The sequence below is a fragment of the Oryx dammah genome, unplaced genomic scaffold, assembly GCF_014754425.2.
Source record: "Oryx dammah isolate SB20612 unplaced genomic scaffold, SCBI_Odam_1.1 HiC_scaffold_25, whole genome shotgun sequence".
Lineage (NCBI taxonomy): Eukaryota > Metazoa > Chordata > Mammalia > Artiodactyla > Bovidae > Oryx > Oryx dammah.
This window is the reverse complement of record NW_024070209.1, coordinates 105383329-105405591: the sequence shown is the minus strand read 5'-3', so window position 1 is coordinate 105405591 and position 22263 is coordinate 105383329. Positions and strand designations below refer to the sequence as shown.

The 22263-nt window shown below is 47.9% G+C and overlaps 1 protein-coding gene across 2 annotated transcripts in view; it reads right to left on the bottom strand.

Moving 5' to 3' along the window:
* The window catches only part of CACNA1B (calcium voltage-gated channel subunit alpha1 B), a 209669-nt gene that overhangs the window by 149323 nt on the left and 38083 nt on the right, over nucleotides 1–22263 (bottom strand). For both annotated transcript variants that reach the window (XM_040225675.1, XM_040225676.1), the window contains exons 4-6: nucleotides 13360–13451; nucleotides 11852–12004; nucleotides 9561–9751 (exon numbers count right to left, since the gene is read on the bottom strand). In XM_040225675.1, coding sequence (XP_040081609.1) covers nucleotides 9561–9751; nucleotides 11852–12004; nucleotides 13360–13451 — 436 coding nt within the window. The remainder of the gene's footprint in view (nucleotides 1–9560; nucleotides 9752–11851; nucleotides 12005–13359; nucleotides 13452–22263) is intronic.

Genomic DNA, 22263 nt, shown 5'->3' with positions numbered 1-22263 from the left:
GTAGTTCAGCTGGATGCAGCTGAGCTACTTCAAATCCTAAAAGATGATGCTGTGAAAGTGCTGCACTCAATACGCCAGCAAATTTGGAAAACTCAGCAGAGGCCACAGGACTGGAAAAGGTCAGTTTTCATTCCAATCCCAAAGAAGCGCAATGCCAAAGAGTGTTCAAATTACCACACAATTGCACTCTTTTCACATGCTAGATTATGCTCAAAATTCTCCAAGCCAGGCTTCAGCCAACAAAGGTATTGTGGTTTTTTGTTTTTTGGGTTTTTTGCCAACAAAGGTCCATCTAGTCAAAGCTGTGGTTTTTCCAGTAGTCATGTATAAACGTGAGAGTTGGACCATAAAGAAAGCTGAGCACCAAAGAACTGATGCTTTTGAACTGTGGTGTTGGAGAAGACTCTTGAGAGTCCCTTAGACTACAAAGAGATCCAACCAGTCCATCTTCAAGGAAATCAGTCCTGAATATTCACTGGAAGGACTGATGCTGAAGCTGAAACTCCAATACTTTGGTCATCTGATGTGAAGAACTGACTCATTTGAAAAGACCCTGATGCTGGGAAAGACTGAAGGCGGGAGGAGAAGGAAACGACAGAGGATGAGATGATTGGACGGCATCACCGACTCAATGGACATGGGTTTGGGTGGACTCTGGGAGTTGGTGATGGACAGGGAGGCCTGGCATGCTGCAGTTCACGGGGTCGCAAAAAGTCGGACACAACTGAGCGACTGAACTGAACTGACTGAGGTTTCAGCAGTTCGTGAACCAAGAACTCCCAGATGTAGCAGCTGGATATAGAAAAGGCAGACGTACCAGAGATCAAATTGCCAACATCCACTGGATCATAGAAAAATCATGGGAATTCCAAAAAAAAGACTCTACTTCTGCTTCACTGACTATACTAAAGCCTTTGACTGTGTGGATCACAACAAACTGCGGAGTATTCTTAAAGAGATGGGAATACCAGACCACCTGACCTGCCCCATAAGAAACCTGTATGCAGGACAAAAAGCAACAGCTAGAACTGGACTTGGAACAACGGACTGGTTCCAAATTGAGAAAGGAGTACGTCGAGGCTGTATTTTGTCACCCTGCTTATTTAACTTATATGCAGAGTACATCATGAGAAATGCTGGCTGGATGACTCACAAGCCCAAATTAAAATTGCCAAGAGAAATATCAACAACCTCAGATATGCAGATGGCACCACCCTTATGGCAGAAAGTGAAGACGAACTAAAGAACCTCTTGATGAAAGTGAAAGAGGAGAGGGAAAAAGCTGCCTTAAAATTTAACACTCAAAAAAATGAAGATTAGGGTGTCCAGCTCCATCGCGTCATGGCAAATAGATGGGGATAAAGTGGAAACGGCGCCATGCCATCTTCTTAGGCTTCAGAACCACTGCGGACGGTGACTGCAGTCACGAAATTGAAAGACACTTGCTCTTTGGAAGAAAAGTTATGACAAACCTAGACAGTGTATTAAAAAGTCAGAGACATTACTTGCCAACAAAGGTCCATATAGTCAAAGCTATGGTTTTTCCAGCAATGATGTATGGACGTGAAAGTTGAACCATAAAGAAGGTTGAGCACCGAAGAATTGATGCTTTTGAATTATGGTGCTGGAGAAGACTCTTGAGAGTCCTTGGACAGCAAGGAGATCAAACCAGTCAATCCTAAAGGAAATCAATCCAGAATATTCATGAGAAGGACTGCTGCTGAAGCTCCAATACTTTGGTCATCTGATGCAAAGAACCAACTCATTAAAAAAAGACCCTGATGCCAGGAAAGACTGAGGGCAAGAGGAGAAGATGGTGGGATGGCATCACTGACTAGATGGACATGAGTTTGAGCAAACTCAGGGAGACAGTGAAGGAAAGGGAAGCCTGGTGTGCTTCAGTTCATGGGATCGCAAAGAGTGAGACACAACTTAGCAACCGAACAACAGCAACAAAACGAAAGCAGGCCACAGACACAGAGACTTGTGGTTGTGAGCAGGAGAGGGAGGGAGAGGGGCCTGCTGGGAAGTGGGGGTTGGCAGGTGAGAGCTATAAGGCTTAGAATGCATAAACAACGAGGGCCTACGGTACAGTGCAGGGAACTGCATTCAATATACTGCGATAAACTGTATGGAAAAGAACATAAAAAAGACTGTATATATGTATAATTGAGTCACTTTGATATATATCAGAGATTGGCACAACATTGTAAATCAACTATATATATATATATACAGTCTACCTTGAAAAAATATCAGCAAATAGAATTAAGCAGTATATAAAATAATTGTATACTGTGAGCATACGGGTTTATTCCAGGAATGCAATGTTGGTTCAATATTCAAAAGTCAATCAGTGTAATCCACCATTAACAGGCTAAAGGAAAAAAATCACATAATCATACCAAAGCAGAAAAAGAATTTTACAAAACTCAACACCCATTCACGATAAAAACTCTCAGAAAAAATAGGAATCAAAGGACTGACTCAGCTTGATAGAGAGCATCTGCAAAAAACCTGACAGCTAACTGACCCCACCCTTACGGCAGAAAGCCTGCCGGGAGAAATGTCAATCGCCTCAGACATGCAGCTGACGCCACCCTCATGGCAGAGAGTGAAGAGGAGCTAAAAAGCCTCTTGATGAAAGTGAAAGAGGAGAGTGAAAAAGTTGGCTTAAAGCTCAACATTCAGAAAACGAAGATCATGGCATCCGGTCCCATCACTTCATGGGAAATAGATGGGGAAACAGTGGAAACAGTGGCTGACTTTATATTTTTGGGCTCCAAAATCACTGCAGATGGTGACTGCAGCCATGAAATGAAAAGACGCTTACTCCTTGGAAGAAAAGTTATGACCAACCTAGATAGCATATTCAAAAGCAGAGACATTACTTTGCCGACTAAGGTCCGTCTAGTCAAGGCTATGGTTTTTCCAGTGGTCATGTATGGATGTGAGAGTTGGACTGTGAAGAAGGCTGAGCGCCGAAGAATTGATGCTTTTGAACTGTGGTGTTGGAGAAGACTCTTGAGGGTCCCTTGCACTGCAAGGAGATCCAACCAGTCCATTCTGAAGGCGATCAGCCCTGGGATTTCTTTGGAAGGAATGATGCTGAAGCTGAGACTCCAGTACTTTGGCCACCTCATGCGAAGAGCTAACTCATTGGAAAAGACTTTGATACTGGGAGGGATTGGGGGCAGGAGGAGAAGGGGATGACCGAGGATGAGATGGCTGGATGGCATCACGGACTCGATGGACATGAGTCTGAGTGAACTCCAGGAGATGGTGATGGACAGGGAGGCCTGGTGTGCTGCGATTCATGGGGTTGCAAAGAGTCGGACACGACTGAGCGACTGAACTGAACTGACTGAACATTACACCTTAGCAGTGAAAACTGAATGCTTTCCCCCTGAGCTCAGGAGCATGGAAAGTGTGTCTGTTCTCACTACGCCAAGTTAATTACTGTGATGGTTTTAGACACTGAAATCAAGCAAGAGCCAGAAAATAAAAGGCATACAGGAGAACTTTCCTGGTGGTCCAGTGGTTAAGACTTCGCCTTCCAATGTAGGGGGTACAGGTTTTATCTCTGCTTAGGGAACTAGAACCCACATGTCTCATGGGCAAAAAAAAACAAACATGAAATGGAAGCACTATTGTAACAAACTCAATAAAGACTTTAAAAAATTAAAACATGAAAGGCACACAGGTCAGAAAAAAAGAAACTATTCCTATTTAGAAATGACACGTCTATCTATACAGGAAATCCCAAGGAATCTCCAAAAAATCTCCTAGAACTAATAAGTGAGTTCAGAAAGGTCAGGAATATAAGATAAACTCACAGAAATCAGCTGTATTTCTTTATACGTTTCTGTGCTCAGTCACTCAGTCGTGTCTGACTCTGCGACACTGTGGCTCATCTGTCCATGGAGATTTCCAGGCAAGAATACTGAGTGGGTTGCCATTTCCTACTCGAGGGGATCTTCCCGACCCAGAGATCAAACCCTCCTCTCTCGTGGCTCCTGCTTTGGCAGGCGGACTCTTTGCCCCTGTGCCACCTAGGAAACCTGTATTTCAGTATACTAGCAATGAAAATATATGTGGACACCAAGATTTAAAATACAATACCATTTACAATCTAACAAACATATACAGGACTTGTATGCTGAAAACTATAAAATCCTGATTGAAGAAATCAAAGACAGTCTAAATAAAGGCAGAGATACTCCCTGTCATGGATTGAAAGACCCAATACAGTAAAGATGTCAGTTCTCCCAAACTGAATAAAATGGGGGGAATCGATCTGGTTTGAAAGATTTATAGTATAGCTACAACACTGAGGACTGTGCAGCACCAGCAGAGGGGGAGACACAGAGCTCACTGGAACAGAGATGGACCCACGCAAGCATGCCCAGCGGGCTGTCTGCAAAGGTGCAAACGCAGTTCAGTGGAGGAAATACAGCATGTCAACAAGTGTTGCTGGAGCAACTGGATGGCCAAAACCTGGAGAAAGGGAGGAAGAAGGGAGGGAGAGAGAAAGAAAGAAAAAGGGAAGGAGGGAGGGAGGGGGCGGGGGGGCATATCTCAACCTAAACTTCACACTTTATACAAAAATTAATACAGGAAGGATCACAGACTTACATGTAAAATAATAAAAATGTTAGAAAAAATATAGGAGAAAATATTTGATTTAGGACTAGGCAAAGAGTTATTAGATTTTATGCCAAAAATGCAGTCCACAAAAGGAAAAACTGCTCAACAAGACTTTATCCAAATTAAATATGTATGTTCTTTGACATGTCAGGTGAGGAGTACGAAAAGACAAGCTACTGACTCAGAGAACATATTTGCAAACTGTACATCTGACAAACAATTCGTATCTAGAATATAGATGTAAACTGTACAGCAAAAGAACAATCCAGACCATGAGCTAAAGATAGGGAGCGACATTTCACTGGAGAAGATGCACAAACAGCAAACCAGCGCCAAGAGAGGCCTGGCTTATCGGCCGCTGGGAAACCCATGACGACACGTGTCTGCACAGCCAGAGTGGCCGAAGTTAAAAACACCGAATATCAGTAAGGAGACAGAAAACTAGACTCATCACACACTGCTGGTGGCTTCAAAAGAGTGCAGGTCTTTGAAAGGCGTCAGTTTCCTAAAAAAATTAAACATACAACCCAGAAATTGTACTCTTGAGCATTTAACCCAGAGAAAGAAATGAAAACTTTCATTTGCACAAAAACCTGCCCACAGGACGTCCCTGGTGGCTCAGTGGTAAAGAATCTGCCTGCCAATGCACGAGACACGAGTTCAATCTCTGATCCAGGAAGATTCCAAGTAACTATTGAGCCTGTGCTCTAGAGCCCAGGAGCTGCAACTGCCGAGCCCACTCGCCACAGCTCCTGAGGCCTGCACACCCTAGAGCCGTGCTCCACAGCAAGAGAAGCTACCACAACAAGAAACCTACACACCACAACTAGAGACTAGACCCCAACCAAGACTCAGCACAGCCAAAAATAAATAATTTTTTTAATCTGCCCACAAACGTGTAGAGCAACTTTATTCATGACAACCCCAAGCAGAGACAACACACATGTTCTTTAACAGGTGAGTGTTAAACACTGTAGTCCACTCACAGCTTGGGGACCACTCAGCAAAAAAAAAAAATGAAGAAACTGCTGACATGCAATAATCCAGATGTGTCTCCAGAAAATTATGCTGAGGGAAAAATAGTCAAAACCCAAAAGCCACACAGGGTCTGGTTTCATCTACATAACGTTCTTGAAAAGGCAGAATTATCGATGTGGCAAAAGGCAAGCGCTGACCAGGGGTGAGGGTGAGAGAGAGGCGGGCATGGCCATCAGAGGGCAGCGGGACACCCTGCCGATGGGGCGTTCTGTCTCCGCTGCAGCAGGGTCACCGTCCTGGTTCTGCAGGCTGTTGGCGGAAGCAGGCAAAGCATACATGGGCTCTCTCTGTATTAATTCTTACAACTGCATGTGAACCTACCTTACCACACATAAAAAGCTTCATTTAACAAAAGAGCCAGTTCCCACGGGCCCCTGGAGGTGCCTCACTGCCCTGCCCCCTTCACCTTCAATCTTGGCCCCTTTAACCTGTGCGTTCCGAGGCTCTATTCCCACTCACTGCCCGTCTCCTGAGACTTCTCGGCGACAGCGGGTCTGGAATCACGCTGGAAACGCTGTGCTTGGCTTCCAGGTCATGGCACATTGCGGGGGCCCCGGCCCCCCTCAGGCCCGCCTCGCGCTCTTCTCTGGCTGCTCCTCTCCTACCTGGCTTCTGAATGTCAGAAGTCTCCTGACAGCCAAAGGCTCACACAAGCTCCACGTTTAGCCACCTTGCGTCTAGCTCCACACATTCACACTGGGCGATCTCATCCTGTCTTGTAATTTGAAACATCACCTATGACTTCACACACGCACCCTCAGCCCTGCTGTCCCCCGAACTCCCTTCTCATACACTCAACTGTATACTCAGCACCTCCACTTGCATGAAACAGTGTGTTCAGCTTCCTAGGGACAAAGGAGAGTTCTCAATGTCCACCACAACGTTCTGCTAAAACAAAATTCCGCAATCACCTTTTTCCCCTTCTCAGTAAAAGACACCACCTTTCCCAATGGCTCAAGTCACAGCACTTTTGATCCCTCTTTCTTTCACATTAAAAGTCACATTGAGCCGATGAACAAGTTGGGTCTGCACTAACTTCAAAATGGAGCTTCTCACCTACATATCCGAAGGCCCCTTCCTCAGATCTTCACAAAACTAGTGCAATGAACAGAAGCAAAACCACATGTACTCAACCGTGGAAGGAAGGAACGTCGCTCAGTCGTGTCCGACTCTTTGAGACCCCGTCGACTGTAGCCTACGAGGCTCCTCTGTCCATGGGATTTTCCAGGCAAGAGTCCTGGAGTGGATTGCCATTTCCTTCTCCAGGGCATCTTCCCCACCCAGGGATCGAACCCGGGTCTCCCGCATTGCGGGCAGACGCTTTACCGTCTGAGCCACACCCAGAAACCCCCATTATTGACCTCCTGTGGTCCCTCTGAACACAGTCACGGCCAAGGGTGAAAATGTGGACCGGTCCTGCGACAATCAACGCAAGTAGGAAAGGCAGGCTGAACTCAGTAGTTAAGCGTCCCGGCCCCGCTGCCGTGCTTCTCCCCGAGACCATCGTCCCTGCTCCGCGCGCCTGCACCGCGGGCCGCCTGCAGACGGAAAGGACAGCGCGGCCCTCTCGGCCCGCCCCGCCTCGCGCTGCCCCTGCTCCCCGGGCCTCTGACCCCAGCGCGTCTGACGCAGCGGAGCGGACGGCGGCGGGCCTCCCCGCCCGGGCCACTGCCCCAAGACCAGCCGGCGCTCCGGCGCGGCGGGAGCTCGCGGCGGACTCAGCCCTCACCGGCGCCCCGGCTGCGCTCTCAGGGCCTCCGGCCGCACTCCTCAGAGCCCAGCCGGCCGCTTCTCCTCAAGACGGGGCCCTGCCCGCCACCCGCGCCCGCGCCTCCGCAGCCAGAGGCAGCCACGAGCGCCCGGCCCTGGGCAGCGGGGAGACAGCCCCTCCCGCCAGAGAGCGCCTCACGCGTGCTGGCCGGGGACTTCCTGGCGGGGCAGTGAGGGCTCTGCGCTTCCACTGCCGAGGACCTGGGTTCAACCCCCGGTGCGGACAGAAGAGAACAAAGCCCGTCTGCTCTCCAGCTACTGGCCCCGTAACCCCTCCGTGTGGAGCAGACTCGGCGTTCCCAGCCACGGGCTCCGGGCACCAGGCTCACGGCCCACACCCTGCACGGCACGCCGGTGCCCTGCAGACTCCCCAGCACTGTCCCGCAGGCTCTGCGTGTCTGGCTCCCCGACCCCACAGATCTTGCTTTCCCAGCGCCCCCGACCTGCCACCCTGCCCCTCATCCTCCCGCTCCCGTCGCAGAACTTGCCGTTACTGACTGGCATTATTTGTCGAAAGCCTCCTGCCGCCACCGTGCCTGCAGCGTCTGCACCCAGCGTGCCCCCTGGAAACACGTGTCAGGGGAGCGTCTGTGGCCCTTCCCGACCAGCACCTCCCACCCACCCCGCCTCTGGGGGCACAGGCGCACCACGCTGAGCCACCTGGGCAGTGGCCAAGCCCCACGGCTCACACAGTGCCCCGCTCAGTGGGGCTGGCGGGGATGTGCCATCTCCAGCTATTTTTAGGGTTTGTCTTTGTGGAAATTGTTCCTGGATTGGCTGCAGGGAAAGCACGGCCAAGCTCCTCATCACTGCCCTTGTCTGTTTCTCCCTTGATCAAACCAAGCCTGGCATCAGACACAACTCCGTCTCCGAGGAGGGCTCTGGCTCAGTGGACCTCGGGCCAGCTCTTCCATAACTCACCCTCTGCCACCTTCCTGCCCAGCCGGCACTTACCAAGCACTGCCAGATGTTCAGCCCTGAGACCCACCAAGTCTCCATGAACTCTAAGACGAGTCTCAGAGCAGAGGATTCCAGCCTGTCCCTCCCATCCTTGTTCATGCCAGAAGCACGTGGCTACTCCAGAGGCTGGCGGCCCAAGCCCCATCCCCAGTGCACAAGTGACAGGTTCAAAGTGAAGTACCTCGCACTCCACAAAGTCCCCTCCGCAGCTCCCAGGCACAACATACCCTCTAGCTACCAAAACACAGCAATCCACCAGCCAGACCTTCCAAAATTCCTCTTTCAAATGCACTGTCTTTCTCCATTTCCTCTAAGTTAACTGTTCTCATGCCCACACTCACAAGACTCTAGAGGGTAGCTCTGTGGGGGTGAGGGGTCATCACATAAAAAAAGACACCGAGAGCTACCCAGGAGTCCCCAAGAAGAGCCTCAGGTGGAGGGGAGACAGGTCATCAGGAAGCCCCAGAGGGCCTTATACCCAGCTTCTGTCCACAAGCACCAACCCCCAGACCACCTTACACTGTGGGCTGGACTAGAGTCCTAACGACAGGGAAGACGCGGAGGGCGAGCAGGAGAGCAGGAGGGAGACTCAGAGGGGAGCAAGCAAAGGTGTACAACACAGTTCCCACCCCCAGGACCCTGGCTCCCATCCCAGGACCCCCAGACCCCACTTCCCACCCCCAGGACCCTGGTTCCCATCCCAGGACCGCCAGACCCCACTTCCCACGCCCAGGATCCCCCAGACCCCACTTCCCACCCCCAGGACCCTGGCACAATCAGTGCACCCTCCCTGCACCTCAGCCCTGCTCCTCCTGTTCACGAGACAGCAGCCTGCTGCCTCAAGCCCAGAACGAGTTAACTAGCTTCTCCAAGCCTCACTCCCACGCCTGCATGCAGGGCTCTCGTCACCAGCTGCGGCAGGTCCACCTTCTCTGGAATTGTTTTTTCTATCCTTCGCCACCCAGCCCTCACCTTCACTTTCAAAACAGAAGTTGCCTGGAGACTCCAGAACCCAGGCCAGTGGCCCTGCAGGGAAGCTGCCCAAAGCAGCCTGTGTTCCATCCTGGGGGGAGAAGGCAGCCAGGGGCTGGACAGAAGCCTCGCCCCAGAGAGGCCCAGGAGCCCCTGGACCAAGCCCGACTCACGCTGTAGAGGATGTCGGTCCAGCCCTCCATGGTAATGCACTGGAACACCGTCAGGACAGCGAACAGGATGTTGTCGAAGTTGGTGATGCCGAAGTTGGGGCCCGCCCAGTACTCCCGGCACTCAGCGTCGCCCTCGCACAGCCGCGCCGGGGCCTCCCTGCCGCACGGGAAGTCGCCCACCGGATCTGCGTCTGCGAGGAGAGGAGCAGGCAGGGCTGCGCTGAGGAGCACCGAGCTCTCCGCCCCTGCTGGGACTGCGGGGCCCAGAGACCTCATCACGGGAGAAAGGGATCAGGCACCAAGGGAAACTGCCTCCTGCCACCCCTGCGCCTGCCCTGCCTCCATCCTCAGCCCCACCCTCAGACCCACCCTCTCAGGAATAGCTGGTCACCCTCTCCTTCCCCCACAGAAACTGCCCATCACTATGTAGACACGCTGAGAACTCGTTCACCTTAAAATCAACAACAACCAGCTCCTAACCTCCTCCTCGTCCTATCGCCACCGCCCCAACTGTCCCACAGCCAAACCTCCACCCAGACTTCCCCAACACGTAGGTCTCGTCACTCTGGAGCCAGAACCAAGCTGGACGGAGCCCTGCCTCCCCGGGGCTCTTCAGGCAGGTTGACCAACACAGGCCCAGGGCACGGCTGGGCCTCAGGGCCCAGGTCTCCTGGCACTGGTCCCAGCAAAGGGGACGCACTCTTGCTGGCAGCCAGGAGCCACACAAGAGATGTTAAAGAAATCACAGAAAACCGGAGCTAACCTCTGGAATAAGGAGGCAAGCAGTTCATGCTAATCCCTCCCTCCCAAAACCTAAAGAAAAAACGATTCTTAAAAAATGCATAACAACACATGGAAAAGCTCTCCTACCAGGATCGGGGAAATTTTTAGGAATAGCTAGGATGGGAAGCAAATATTCCCAGATTTAGAAGGCAATATTCCTTTCCTTCCAATTATCTTAATATATGCTCATAAAGAAAACCAGGAAGTCATTGTTTGTCTATTTGTAGACAATTGTATTCTCTGTGAATAATGAGTTTTATTTCCTCCTTTCATATTCTTCTTAGAGTTTTTGTTCTTTTTCTTGCCTCACATCACTGGCCACAACCACCAAGGCTACATGGATCAGAAGTGACCGTGTGTGCCTTATCTCATTTTCTACTTCAAAGGAAGAGCTCTCAAGACTGATGACAAAGTGTGATGTCTGAAGGGAGTTTTAGGAAGTTTAAGAAAATTCCCCTTATTTCCAGTTTGATTAAGAGGGTTTTTAAAATTATGAATGATTCAAACTTTAATAAAAACTTTTCCTGCCTCTATTGAGAGGATCATACAGGTTTTCTCCTTTAATGTGTTTGTAGCTCAAGACACAAACCTTTGTGTCACCCTTAACTCTTCACTTTCTCTTACTCCACACACAACTGCCCAGAAAGCCCAGATGGCCCAGCAGGCCACGCTGCAGCAGAGGCCCAGAGCATGACAGACGCTAAGAGCTGCACAGGCTCCCCAGGGCTCAGCGGCAACGGATGTGCCCGCCAGTGCGGGAGGCATGGGTCCAATCCCTGGTCTGGAAAGATCCCCTAAAGAAGGAAATGGCAACCCACTCCAGTATTCTTGCCTGGGAAATCCCGTGGACAGAGGAGCCTGGCGGGCTACAGTTCTTGGGGTCACAAGGAGTCAGACACAACTTAGTGACTAAGACAATACCAACTGCCAACAGCCCGGCCCCAGCCTCCCCCCACCTCTCCTGGACTGAGACTCGACTCTCGGCCTCTCCCCTGTGCGATCTGCCTCCCCAGAGCAGCCCGAACAGTCCGAGGGTACCAGTGCCCACTCAAGGCCCCACTGTCCTCGCACTTCTCTAGGGATGAGATTCAGAGCCCTACCATGGCCTGAAGGCACAGGATACCCCTGCACTCACTGCTTCTCACTCTGGCCTTTCACTTACTCGTCCTTGTAACCAGAGCTTCTGGCAGGCTGCTGAATGGGCTCCCTCTCACCACACTCAGGCCGCTGTCCAACTATCACCCTGACAGAGAGGCCTTCCCAGGCTACTCTCTGTGAAACAGGCCCCCAAATCATTCTATTTCAGATACCTTTCTTGTTTCCCTCCTAGAAGTTACTACAGTAACTTCTGTAATTACTTCGTGTTTGCGTTTATCAGATTCTTGCCTGTGTCCACTTCCTCTGTCTAGCACCTAGAAGGCCCCCTCAGCGCCCAGAACAATGAGTCTCTCCAGGATGAATGAGTCTGTGGTCCTCCTCTGGGTCCAACAGGTACTTCCAGGCCTCACCTGTGCTGTTGGGGAAACAAGCCTTGTGGAATTTGCCCATGTAGAACTCGAGGCCGATGATGGCGAACATGAGGATGGCGAAAAAGAGAAGCAGCCCGATCTGCAGGAGCGGGACCATGGCCTTCATGATGGACTTGAGCACCACCTGCAAACCTGGGCAGAGCAGGTGAAGCAGGCGGGTCAGGAGCACAGTGGGCAGAGCAGGGAGAGGACTGGGCTGTGGACAGAACGGCAAGAGCCCGGGCGGGCAGGGCTGAGAGTCCTGGGCCAAGCGTGGAGCAATGAGTGTTCACGGGGCCAAAGGACGGAGCTGGGCCCTCCAAGCAGGGGACAGACAGGGAGTGGTGGGGAAGCAGGACAGAACAGTGAGTGCCTCCACGGCGTAGAGCTGAGCGTCCTGGAGGTGGGGGACAAAGCACAGGGGTCTCATGCGGAAGTGGACTGAGCAGAGTCCCAGTTAGAGGGAGGGACGGTGTGTGGGGGTATCAGTAGGAAGTACTGACGAGAACTCTGAGTCTGTGGAGGGCTCAGGGTGGAGCAAAAGCGGAGCGTCCTGATAGGAAAGAGGAGGCACTCCTGGGAGCTGAAAGCAGGGCATCCTGGGAGGGAGAGCAGGGCATCCTGGGAGCTCAGAGCAGGGGATTCTGGGAATGAAGAACAGGGGGTGCTGGAAGGGAAGAGCAGGGGATCATGGGAACTAAGTGGAGGGGATGCTGGGAATGAAAACTAAGGGTTCCTGACAGACTCACTCCTGAGGGAAAGGAAAGCAGGGGGCCTACTCCTAAGGAGGGTTTTACCACTGAGTGTAGGGCATGAGTATGTCCAGGCCGGGGGAACAGTCCCCACTTCCAGCCTTGAACTCGCTCCTGGGTACAGGCCTGAACTTCTTCCTGGCAGGGTCTTGGGGCAGTACAGGGAGCTGACCAGCAGGCTTCCTTGCAGTGGGCTCAGGTGACGCAGTTCTGGGCCTGCCACCTGGGCCCTGAAGGAAATCCAAACTCCCACTGGCCCGGAGGAACATGGGCCCAGGCGGTCACCACTCTCAAGGCAACCTGGCCACCCTCTGCCCTCATATGGCCTCTTAAGCCACCCAGTCCTGGAACACGTCTTAACCGGGCCTCAGGTCTTGACAGCCCTGCCTGGCCTGAGCCAGGACAGATGCCCCTTGCAACCTCTGACTGTGCCCCCTGCCCCACCTCCTCGTTCATCTCTCATCTGCCCTTTAACCCCAGGAAAGGAAGCAAGGAGCTGGAAATACAGCGAAGGGTGTGAGAGGAGCAAAGCCTCCACGTAGGAAGCCAGGTTACCCTCTAGTCTTTCAAGGAAATGGGAGAGAATGGAGAAGGGCCGTTTCTGCCTTCTTCAAGCCTGGTTCCCTGGGGCTAAGGGTGGCAAGCTCAGAGTCACCAGAGGGTCCAGAGGTCAGGGCCTCGCTGTGGCTGTGGTGGGGGTAGGGGACAAGGTCAGTGTCCAGGTAGGCTGGGCCTGATTGCTTTTGCCAGACTCACTTGGAATCCCAGACACCAGCTTCAGGGGCCTCAGCACACGCACAGCCCGCAGCGTTCGCAGGTCAAAGTCAGTGCCAGCTGTGGCGAGGATCCTGGCAGGAACAAAGACAAGCGGGAAGTAAGGGCTTCCGCATGGTGTTGAGAAGAGGGCACGCCCCTCCCACCACCCACGTCCTGTCCTCCAAGAGCGGTGACATCTTCATGCCTGTGTCCCACGCTGTCCAAGCACCAGAGTACCAGGCAGGGGAGGCCAGGAACTGCATTCAGACATCCTCGCCAGTAATGCCAGTGATGGATTTTACCATCATGACCATCCTTCCGGGCATCACCCCTGAGAGAACTCTGGTCCCTGGTCCGGCCTTGAGTCTGTCCTTGAAATGAGTCCTAGCCTGAACCATGTCCCCAGGCAACCCCAGCTGCACTCCAAGTGCCTCATGAGCGATGGTGATACTGGGAGCAGAAGAGTGAGCTTGAGGAACTTCTGAACAGATGCCACAGGGCCCTCTCCGCGCTCTACCACAGGACAGCACAGGAACGAAGGGTGGAGAAGGCAACAGAGGGCTCAGAAAGCCCCATCAGCGTAAAAGCGTGCCCCCCATGTCTCCCATCTGAAAACAGAAAGTCCCGTATCTGCCTCCTACCCCAGCAAACTTCTCTGCTCCCTTCACTCCAAAACTCACTCAGTGTCAGTCCTTAGTCTCCCACTGTTAACCCTTCAGCCTCTCTTCAGCTTGGTCCAACGACATTCTCACTCCCACCATTCCACTAAAATGTTCTGTCAAGCCTTCTTGCCAATATCACTAGTTAAGTCTCCTATAAATGGTTTCTTCTCTTGCCCACTGGCCAGCTCCCTCATTTTCTTCTTGACACCCTGGGAGTCCCTTTGTCAGCTCTGCCCCCTCTACCAGACTGAAAACTTGAACACGTCAGGGCTCACCATTCAGAATCCACCCAATAGCTTTGAATACCACCGAAAGCTTATTACTCCCTAATTTATATCTGGAACTCAAATCTGGAACTCTGGGTTTATATGTCCATCCATTTGCTTTTTTCAACATTTCCACTTGGATAGCAAAAAAAGCATATCACACATTAATAAAACGAAAGAATATTTTTTAAAACTTTAATGTGAATATTAAAGCATGTGTTATTTTTAAGTTCAGGGTTGTTTCATGATGGCAACTAGAGAACTGTTTGTTCTTTCTCCCAGCCTTGCTTCTCCCACAGTGTCCCCCCCTCTCTGTGAATAGCACTAGTCAACTGTTACATAAGCCAGAACCAAGGCTTCCTACCTGACTCCTCTCTCTCTCTTACACTCCACATCCAACTCACTAACAATCCTGTTGACTCTACCTTTAAAAAGTCTTGGACTCTCAGTGAAAAAGCATTGTTGCCTGCCCCTCTGCCCCCAACTCTAGAGACACAGCAGTAAGGATTAACATTTGAGATGCAGCTGGGGTAAAATAAGATGAAATGGTAGGGGGGAAAGAAAAGAAGGGCAACAGGAAAATCTATTCAAACCAAAATTCCATAGCACATGAGAAAATCCAATACTAAGAGGGATATTCAACTACTGGAAGATAAGAGCTGTAACTTCTGGAAAAAAATAAATATTTATTTAAATAATATGAATAATAATCATACTCTAAGCTGGAAACATAGTTGGAGAGTATTAATGGTTTAGGAAACAGTACTAAGGAATCACTCACAAACAACAGAAAGATAAGAAAAAAATGGAAGAAATGAAATTATAAGGAGGCTAGACCATATACCTAACACACATCACATGTGGGTTCCAGAAAAAGAGAATAGAGGGAATGTGGTGAAGAAGCAACATTTGAAGAGATAACAGATGAGAAACTTCCAGAATTAAAGACTTGATTTCTCAAATTCAAAAAAGATGTCCTTTTCATTATAGGGGACTGGAATGCAAAAGTAGGAAGTGAAGAAACACCTGGAGTAACAGGAAAATTTGGGCTTGGAATACGGAATGAAGCAGGGCAAAGACTAATAGAGTTTTGCAAAGAAAATGCACTGGTCATAGGAAACACCCTCTTCCAACAACACAAGAGAAGACTCTACACATGGACATCACCAGATGGTCAACACCAAAATCAGATTGATTATATTCTCTGCAGCCAAAGATGGAGAAGCTCTATACAGTCAACAAAAACAAGACCAGGAGCTGACTGTGGCTCAGATCATGAACTCCTTATTACCAAATTCAGACTTAAATTGAAGAAAGTAGGAAAAACAACTAGACCATTCAGGTATGACCTAAATTAAATCCCTTATGATTATACAGTGGAAGTGAGAAATAGATTTAAGGGCCTAGATCTGATAGATAGAGTGCCTGATGAACTATGGAATGAGGTTCGTGACACTGTACAGGAGACAGGGATCAAGACCATCCCCATGGAAAAGAAATGCAAAAAAGCAAAATGGCTGTCTGGGGAGGCCAAACAAATAGCTGTGAAAAGAAAAGGGAAAAGCAAAGGAGAAAAGGAAAGATATAAGCATCTGAATGCAGAGTTCCAAAGAATAGCAAGAGATAAGAAAGCCTTCTTCAGTGATCAATGCAAAGAAAGAGAGGAAAACAACAGAATGCGAAAGACTAGAGATCTCTTCAAGAAAATTAGAGATACCAAGGGAACATTTCATGCAAAGATGGGCTCGATAAAGGACAGAAATGGTATGGACCTAACAGAAGCAGAAGATATTAAGAAGAGGTGGCAAGAATACACAGAAGAACTGTACAAAAAAGATCTTCATGACCCAGATAATCATGATGGTGTGATCACTCATCTAGAGCCAGACATCCTGGAATGTGAAGTCAAGTGGGCCTTAGAAAGCATCACTACGAACAAAGCTAGTAGAGGTGATGGAATTCCAGTTGAGCTGTTTCAAATCCTGAAAGATGATGCTGTGAAAGTGCTGCACTCAATATGCCAGCAAATTTGGAAAACTCATCGGTGGCCACAGGACTGGAAAAGGTCAGTTTTCATTCCAATCCCAAAGAAAGGCAATGCCAAAGAATGCTCAAACTACCGCACAGTTGCACTCATCTCAGAGGCTAGTAAAGTAATGCTCAAAATTCTCCAAGCCAGGCTTCAGCAATACATGAACCATGAACTCCCTGATGTTCACGCTGGTTTTAGAAAAGGCAGAGGAACCAGGGATCAAATTGCCAACATGCGCTGGAGCATGGAAAAAGCAAGAGAGTTCCAGAAAAACATCTATTTCTGCTTTGTTGACTATGCCAAAGCCTTTGACTGTGTGGATCACAATAAACTGTGGAAAATTCTGAAAGAGATGGGAATACCAGACCACCTGACCTGCCTCTTGAGAAATCTGTATGCAGGTCAAGAAGCAGCAGTTAGAACTGAACATGGAACAACAGACTGGTTCCAAATAGGAAAGGGAGTACATCAAGGCTGTATATTGTCACTCTGCTTATTTAACTTCTATGCAGAGTACATCATGAGAAATACTGGACTGGAAGAAACACAAGCTGGAATCAAGATTGCCGGGAGAAATATCAATAACCTCAGATATGCAGATGACACCACCCTTATGGCAGAAAGTGAAGAGGAGCTAAAAAGCCTCTTGATGAAAGTGAAAGAGAAGAGTGAAAAAGTTGGCTTAAAGCTCAACATTCAGAAAACAAAGATCATGGCATCTGGTCCCATCACTTCATGGGAAATAGATGGGGAAACAGTAGAAATAGTGTCAGACTTTATTTTGGGGGGCTCCAAAAACACTGCAGATGGTGATTGCAGCCATGAAATGAAAAGACACTACTCCTTGGAAGAAAAGTTATGACCAACCTAGACAGCATATTCAAAAGCAAAGACATTACTTTGCCAACAAAGGTCCATCTAGTCAAGGCTATGGTTTTTCCTGTGGTCATGTATGGATGTGAGAGTTGGACTGTGAAGAAGGCTGAGTGCTGAAGAATTGATGCTTTTGAACTGTGGTGTTGGAGAAGACTCTTGAGAGTCCCTTGGACTGCAAGGAGATCCAACCAGTCCATTCTGAAGGCGATCAGCCCTGGGATTTCTTTGGAAGGAATGATGCTGAAGCTGAAACTCCAGTACTTTGGCCACCTCATGCGAAGAGCTGACTCATTGGAAAAGACCCTGATGCTGGGAGGGATTGGGGGCAGGAGGAGAAGGGGACGACCGAGGATGAGATGGCTGGATGGCATCACGGGCTCGATGGACGTGAGCCTGAGTGAACTCCAGGAGTTGGTGATGGACAGGGAGGCCTGGTGTGCTGCGATTCATGGGGTCGCAAAGAGTCGGATACGACTAAGCGACTGAACTGAACTGAGGGGTACAATCAGATAAGTAAAATGCATCCAACTAGAAATGGTGTGACTAACTACAGACATCAAGCATAAAAAGAAAGTATTAAAGGCTCCAGAAAGAAAGATGAAGCACCTAGGGTGAGTGAAGGTTAAAAGGAGAGAAAACGTCACCTCAGGACAAAAAGAGAGAGAGAGAGGGAGGGAGGGAAATACCCTAAAAGACAATTAAGCATCACCTTCAAAACGCAGCAGGAAAATCACCGCCATCTGAGACCCTTGTGACTAGCTGAACTGCGAGAGAAGAGAGACGGCAAAACAAACATATTTTCATGGATACCGTAAGGCATCACTCCGGAGCCTCAGTAAAACTACACAGGAACTGAACCCAAAGGGAAAGCACAGTATACCAGAACAATGGTGGGCACAGAAAATAATTTTTAAGTAATTCATTACTCACTGATTTTTAAAAGTATGACGTCCAATTTTTCACTATTTTCTACACACAAAACTACCACCCTAGGCAACAACGAAGCTATTTACAGAAGGGGTAGGTCCGTTTACAGTTGATCAGCTCATGTCACAGAGGGGAGACCGCTCGTCACTGCGTCAGGCCAGAGGGTGGCAAGCGTTTTCTGAAAAGGGCCGGTAGTAAAAATTCAGACTTTGTGAGTCGTAAGATCTCTGTGACAACCACTCAGCTCTGCCAGGTAGCATGAGATAACATGTAAATGAGTGGACAAGACTGTGTTCCAATAAAATTTTATTTATAAGCACAGGTTGCGAGGCAGTTGGGCTACAACTGTCTGTCCTCCATGTGAAACAAATGTGTGTGGGCGTGCTCAGTCAGCCGGTCGTGTCTGACTCTTTGCAACCCTATGAACCGTAGCCCACCCGGTTCCTCTGTCCATGGGATTTCCCAGGCAAGAGTACTGGAATGGTTTGCCATTTCCTCCTCCGGGGCATCTTCCCAGCCTGGGGACTGAACCCATGTCTCCTTCTTGGCAGGCGGATTCTACCACTGAGCCACCTGGGAGGTGCAGACTCATGTATAGCTATGGATCTATCTTCAAAGTGTTAAGGGGCTTTCCTGGTAGTCCAGTGGTTAAGACTTCAGCTTCCAATGCAGAGGGTGCAGGTTTGACCCCTGGTCAGGGAGTTAAGATCTTTGTGGCCAAAAAAACAAAACATAAAGCAGAAGCCACATTGTAACAAATTCAATAAAGACTAAAAAAATGGTCCACATCAAAAATAATTGTAACAATAAATTAAAAATAAAATTTAAGGATACCTAGTAAATGGATAGAATTACAGTCTATTTCAGAACCAGCGGGGGTGTAGGGGGAAGGTGTGTAGGAAATAGATAATACAGAACATGTTTTTAGTCAAATTACAGAAATCAGACAAAGACTCCTCAAAAAAGGCTAAGAAGGAAGATAAAAGAAAATATAAGGCATTAGAATTAAGTCCAAATATATCATAAGATATATAAATGAATTTTAATTTCTTATTAAATCACAGATTATTAGATTGGGGCTTTTGAAAGTCCAAACATATGCTACTTACAAAAGACATACCTGAAAATAATAGAGAAATGTTGAAAATAAGCAGATTTTAGAAAGTATATACTAGGTAAATGGTATAGGAAACAAAGCTGATATATAATACTAAAGAAAAAATATAATTTAAAAACAATATTAACAATATTCAGACTAAAGAGAGATATAATACATAATAATGAAAGCAAAATTATACCAGGGAATGTGATTATCATTAATTTTTATGCATCCAACATCATAAAATCAAAACAAAGAAAGAAAAAATGAAAACTCCTCCAACTTGGTGGAAGATTCTTGCAAAGCTCTCAACAGAATCTGAAGGACTGAACACCAAAATGCAGTAATGCTGTGCACGATTCCACCAGAATTAGCTTCTTGATCATTTTATCGTCTGACTTCTGTATCTTCCATATACTTTATCTGTCTATCTACCTATCTATCAACTACAATCTATCTAGTTTTCTATGAAAATGAGTTCCTAAAAAATAGAAAATATATATTTTTAGAGTACACAGGAATAGCTTTGAAAATATTCTACATCACAAAAGAAGCCTCAGCAAATTTCAAAAAATTAGTGACTTTTATTATTGCACCTCTGCAATTAAACTAATGCAATTAAATAATAATACAACAAATGCAAAGTGCACAATACAAAGAAATAGAGGAAAACACTAGAATGGAAAAGACTAGTGATCTCGTCAAGAGAATTAGAGATACCATGGGAATATTTCATGCAGAGATGGGCACAATAAAGGACAGAAAAGGTATGGGCATAACAGAAGCAGAACAGATTAAGAAGAGTGGCAAGAATACACAGAAATGTACAAAAGATCTTAATGACCCAGATAACCACGATGGTGTGATCACTCACCTAGAGCCAGACATTCTGGAGTGTGAAGTCAAGTGGGCCTTAGGAAGCATCACTACGAACAAAGCTAGTGGAGACGATGGAATTCCAGTTGAGCTATTTCAAATCCTGAAAGATGATGTTGTGAAAGTGCTGCACTCAATATGCCAGCAAATTTGGAAGACTCAGCAGTGGCCACAGGACTGGAAAAGGTCAGTTTTCATTCCAATCCCAAAGAAAGGCAATGCCAAAGAATGCTCAAACTACCGCACAATTGCACTCATCTCACATGCTAGCAAAGTAATGCTCAACATTCTCCAAGGTAGGCTTCAACAGTATACAAACCAAGAACTCCCAGATGTCCAAGCTGGAGTTAGAAAAGGCAGAACCAGAGATCAAATTGCCAACATCCGATGGATCACAGAGAAAACAAGAGAATTCCAGAAAAACATCTACTTCTGCTTCACTGACTATGCTAAAGCCTTGTGGATCACAACAAACTGAAATATTCTTAAAGAGACAGGAATATTCCGTATAATAGGCTCCAGTTTCATCCACCTCATTAGAACTGATTCAAATGTATTCTTTTTAATGGCTGAGTAATACTCCATTGTGTATATGTACCACAGCTTTCTTATCCATTCATCTGCTAATGGACATCTAGGTTGCTTCCATGTCCTGAGAGGGCGAGGGTGGGATGATTTGGGGGAATGGCATTGAAACATGTATAATATCATATATGAAACGAGTTGCCAGTCCAGGTTCAATGCAGGATACTGGATGCTTAGGGCTGGTACACTGAGTCAACCCAGAGGGATGGTACGGGAAGGGAGGAGGGAGGGGGGCTCAGGATGGGGAACACGTGTATACCTGTGGTGGATTCATGTTGATGTACAGCAAAACCAATACAATACTGTAAAGTAATTAGCCTCCAATTAAAATAAATAAATTTATATTAAAAAAAAAAAAGAAAAAGACAGGAATACCAGACCACCTTACCTGCCGCCTAAGAAACCTGTATGCGGGTCAAGAAGCAACAGTTAGAACAGGACATGGAACAACAGAATGGTTCAAAATTGGGAAAGGAGACATCAAGGCTATATATTGTCACCCTGCTTATTTAACTTATATGCAGAATACGTCATGAGAAATGGCAGGCTGGATAAAGCACAAGCTGGAATCAAGATTGCTGAGAGAAATATCAATAACCTCAGATATGCAGACACCACCCTTATGGCAGAAAGTACAGAAGAACTAAAAAGCTTCTTGATGAAGGTGAAAGAAGAGAGTGAAAAAGCTAGCTTAAAACTCAACATTCAAAAAACGAAGATCGTGGCACTGATCCCATCACTTCAAGGCAAACACATGGGGAAGCAATGGCAACAGTGAGAGACTTTATTCTGGGGGGCTCCAAAATCGCTGCAGACAACGACTGCAGCCATGAAATTAAAAGACACTTGCTCCTTAGAAAAGCTATGACAAACCCAGCCAGCATATTAAAAAGCAGAGACATTCCTTTGCCAACAAAGGTCCATCTTGTCAAAGCTATGGTTCTTCCAGTAGTCGTGTATGGATGTGAGAGTTGGACCATAAAGAAGGCTGAGCACTGAGGAACTGGTGCCTTTGAACTGTGGTGTTGGAGAAGACTCTTGAGAGTCCCGTGGACTGCAAGGAGATCAAACTAGTCAATCCTAAAGGAGATCAACCCTGAATATTCAAATACTGGAAGAACCAATGTTGAAGCTAAAGCTCCAATACTTTGGCCACATGATACAAAAAGCTGACTCATTAGAAAAGCCCCCGATGCTGGGAAAGATTGAAGGCAGGAGGAGAAGGGGACGACAGAGGATGGGATGGTTGGATGGAAAGACCGGCTCAATGGGCATGAGTTTGAGCAAGCTCCAGGAGATGGTGAAGGACAGGGAAGGCTGGCGTGCTGCAGTCCGTGGGGCCCCAAAGAGTCAGACACAAACTTGTTGTTGAGTGACGGAACAATAAAAAAGAATACTACTATAAAAGCACATTTTAAAAGAAAACCTGCCTTACAGAAAGCTTCAAAATGTACAGCTAAATAGCTCATTAATGAGAGAAGTAACAATGAGCATGACCATTAATGAGGGAAGTAACAATGAGCACGACCATTAATGAGGGAAGTAACAATGAGCACGACCCTTAGTGAGGGAAGTAACAAT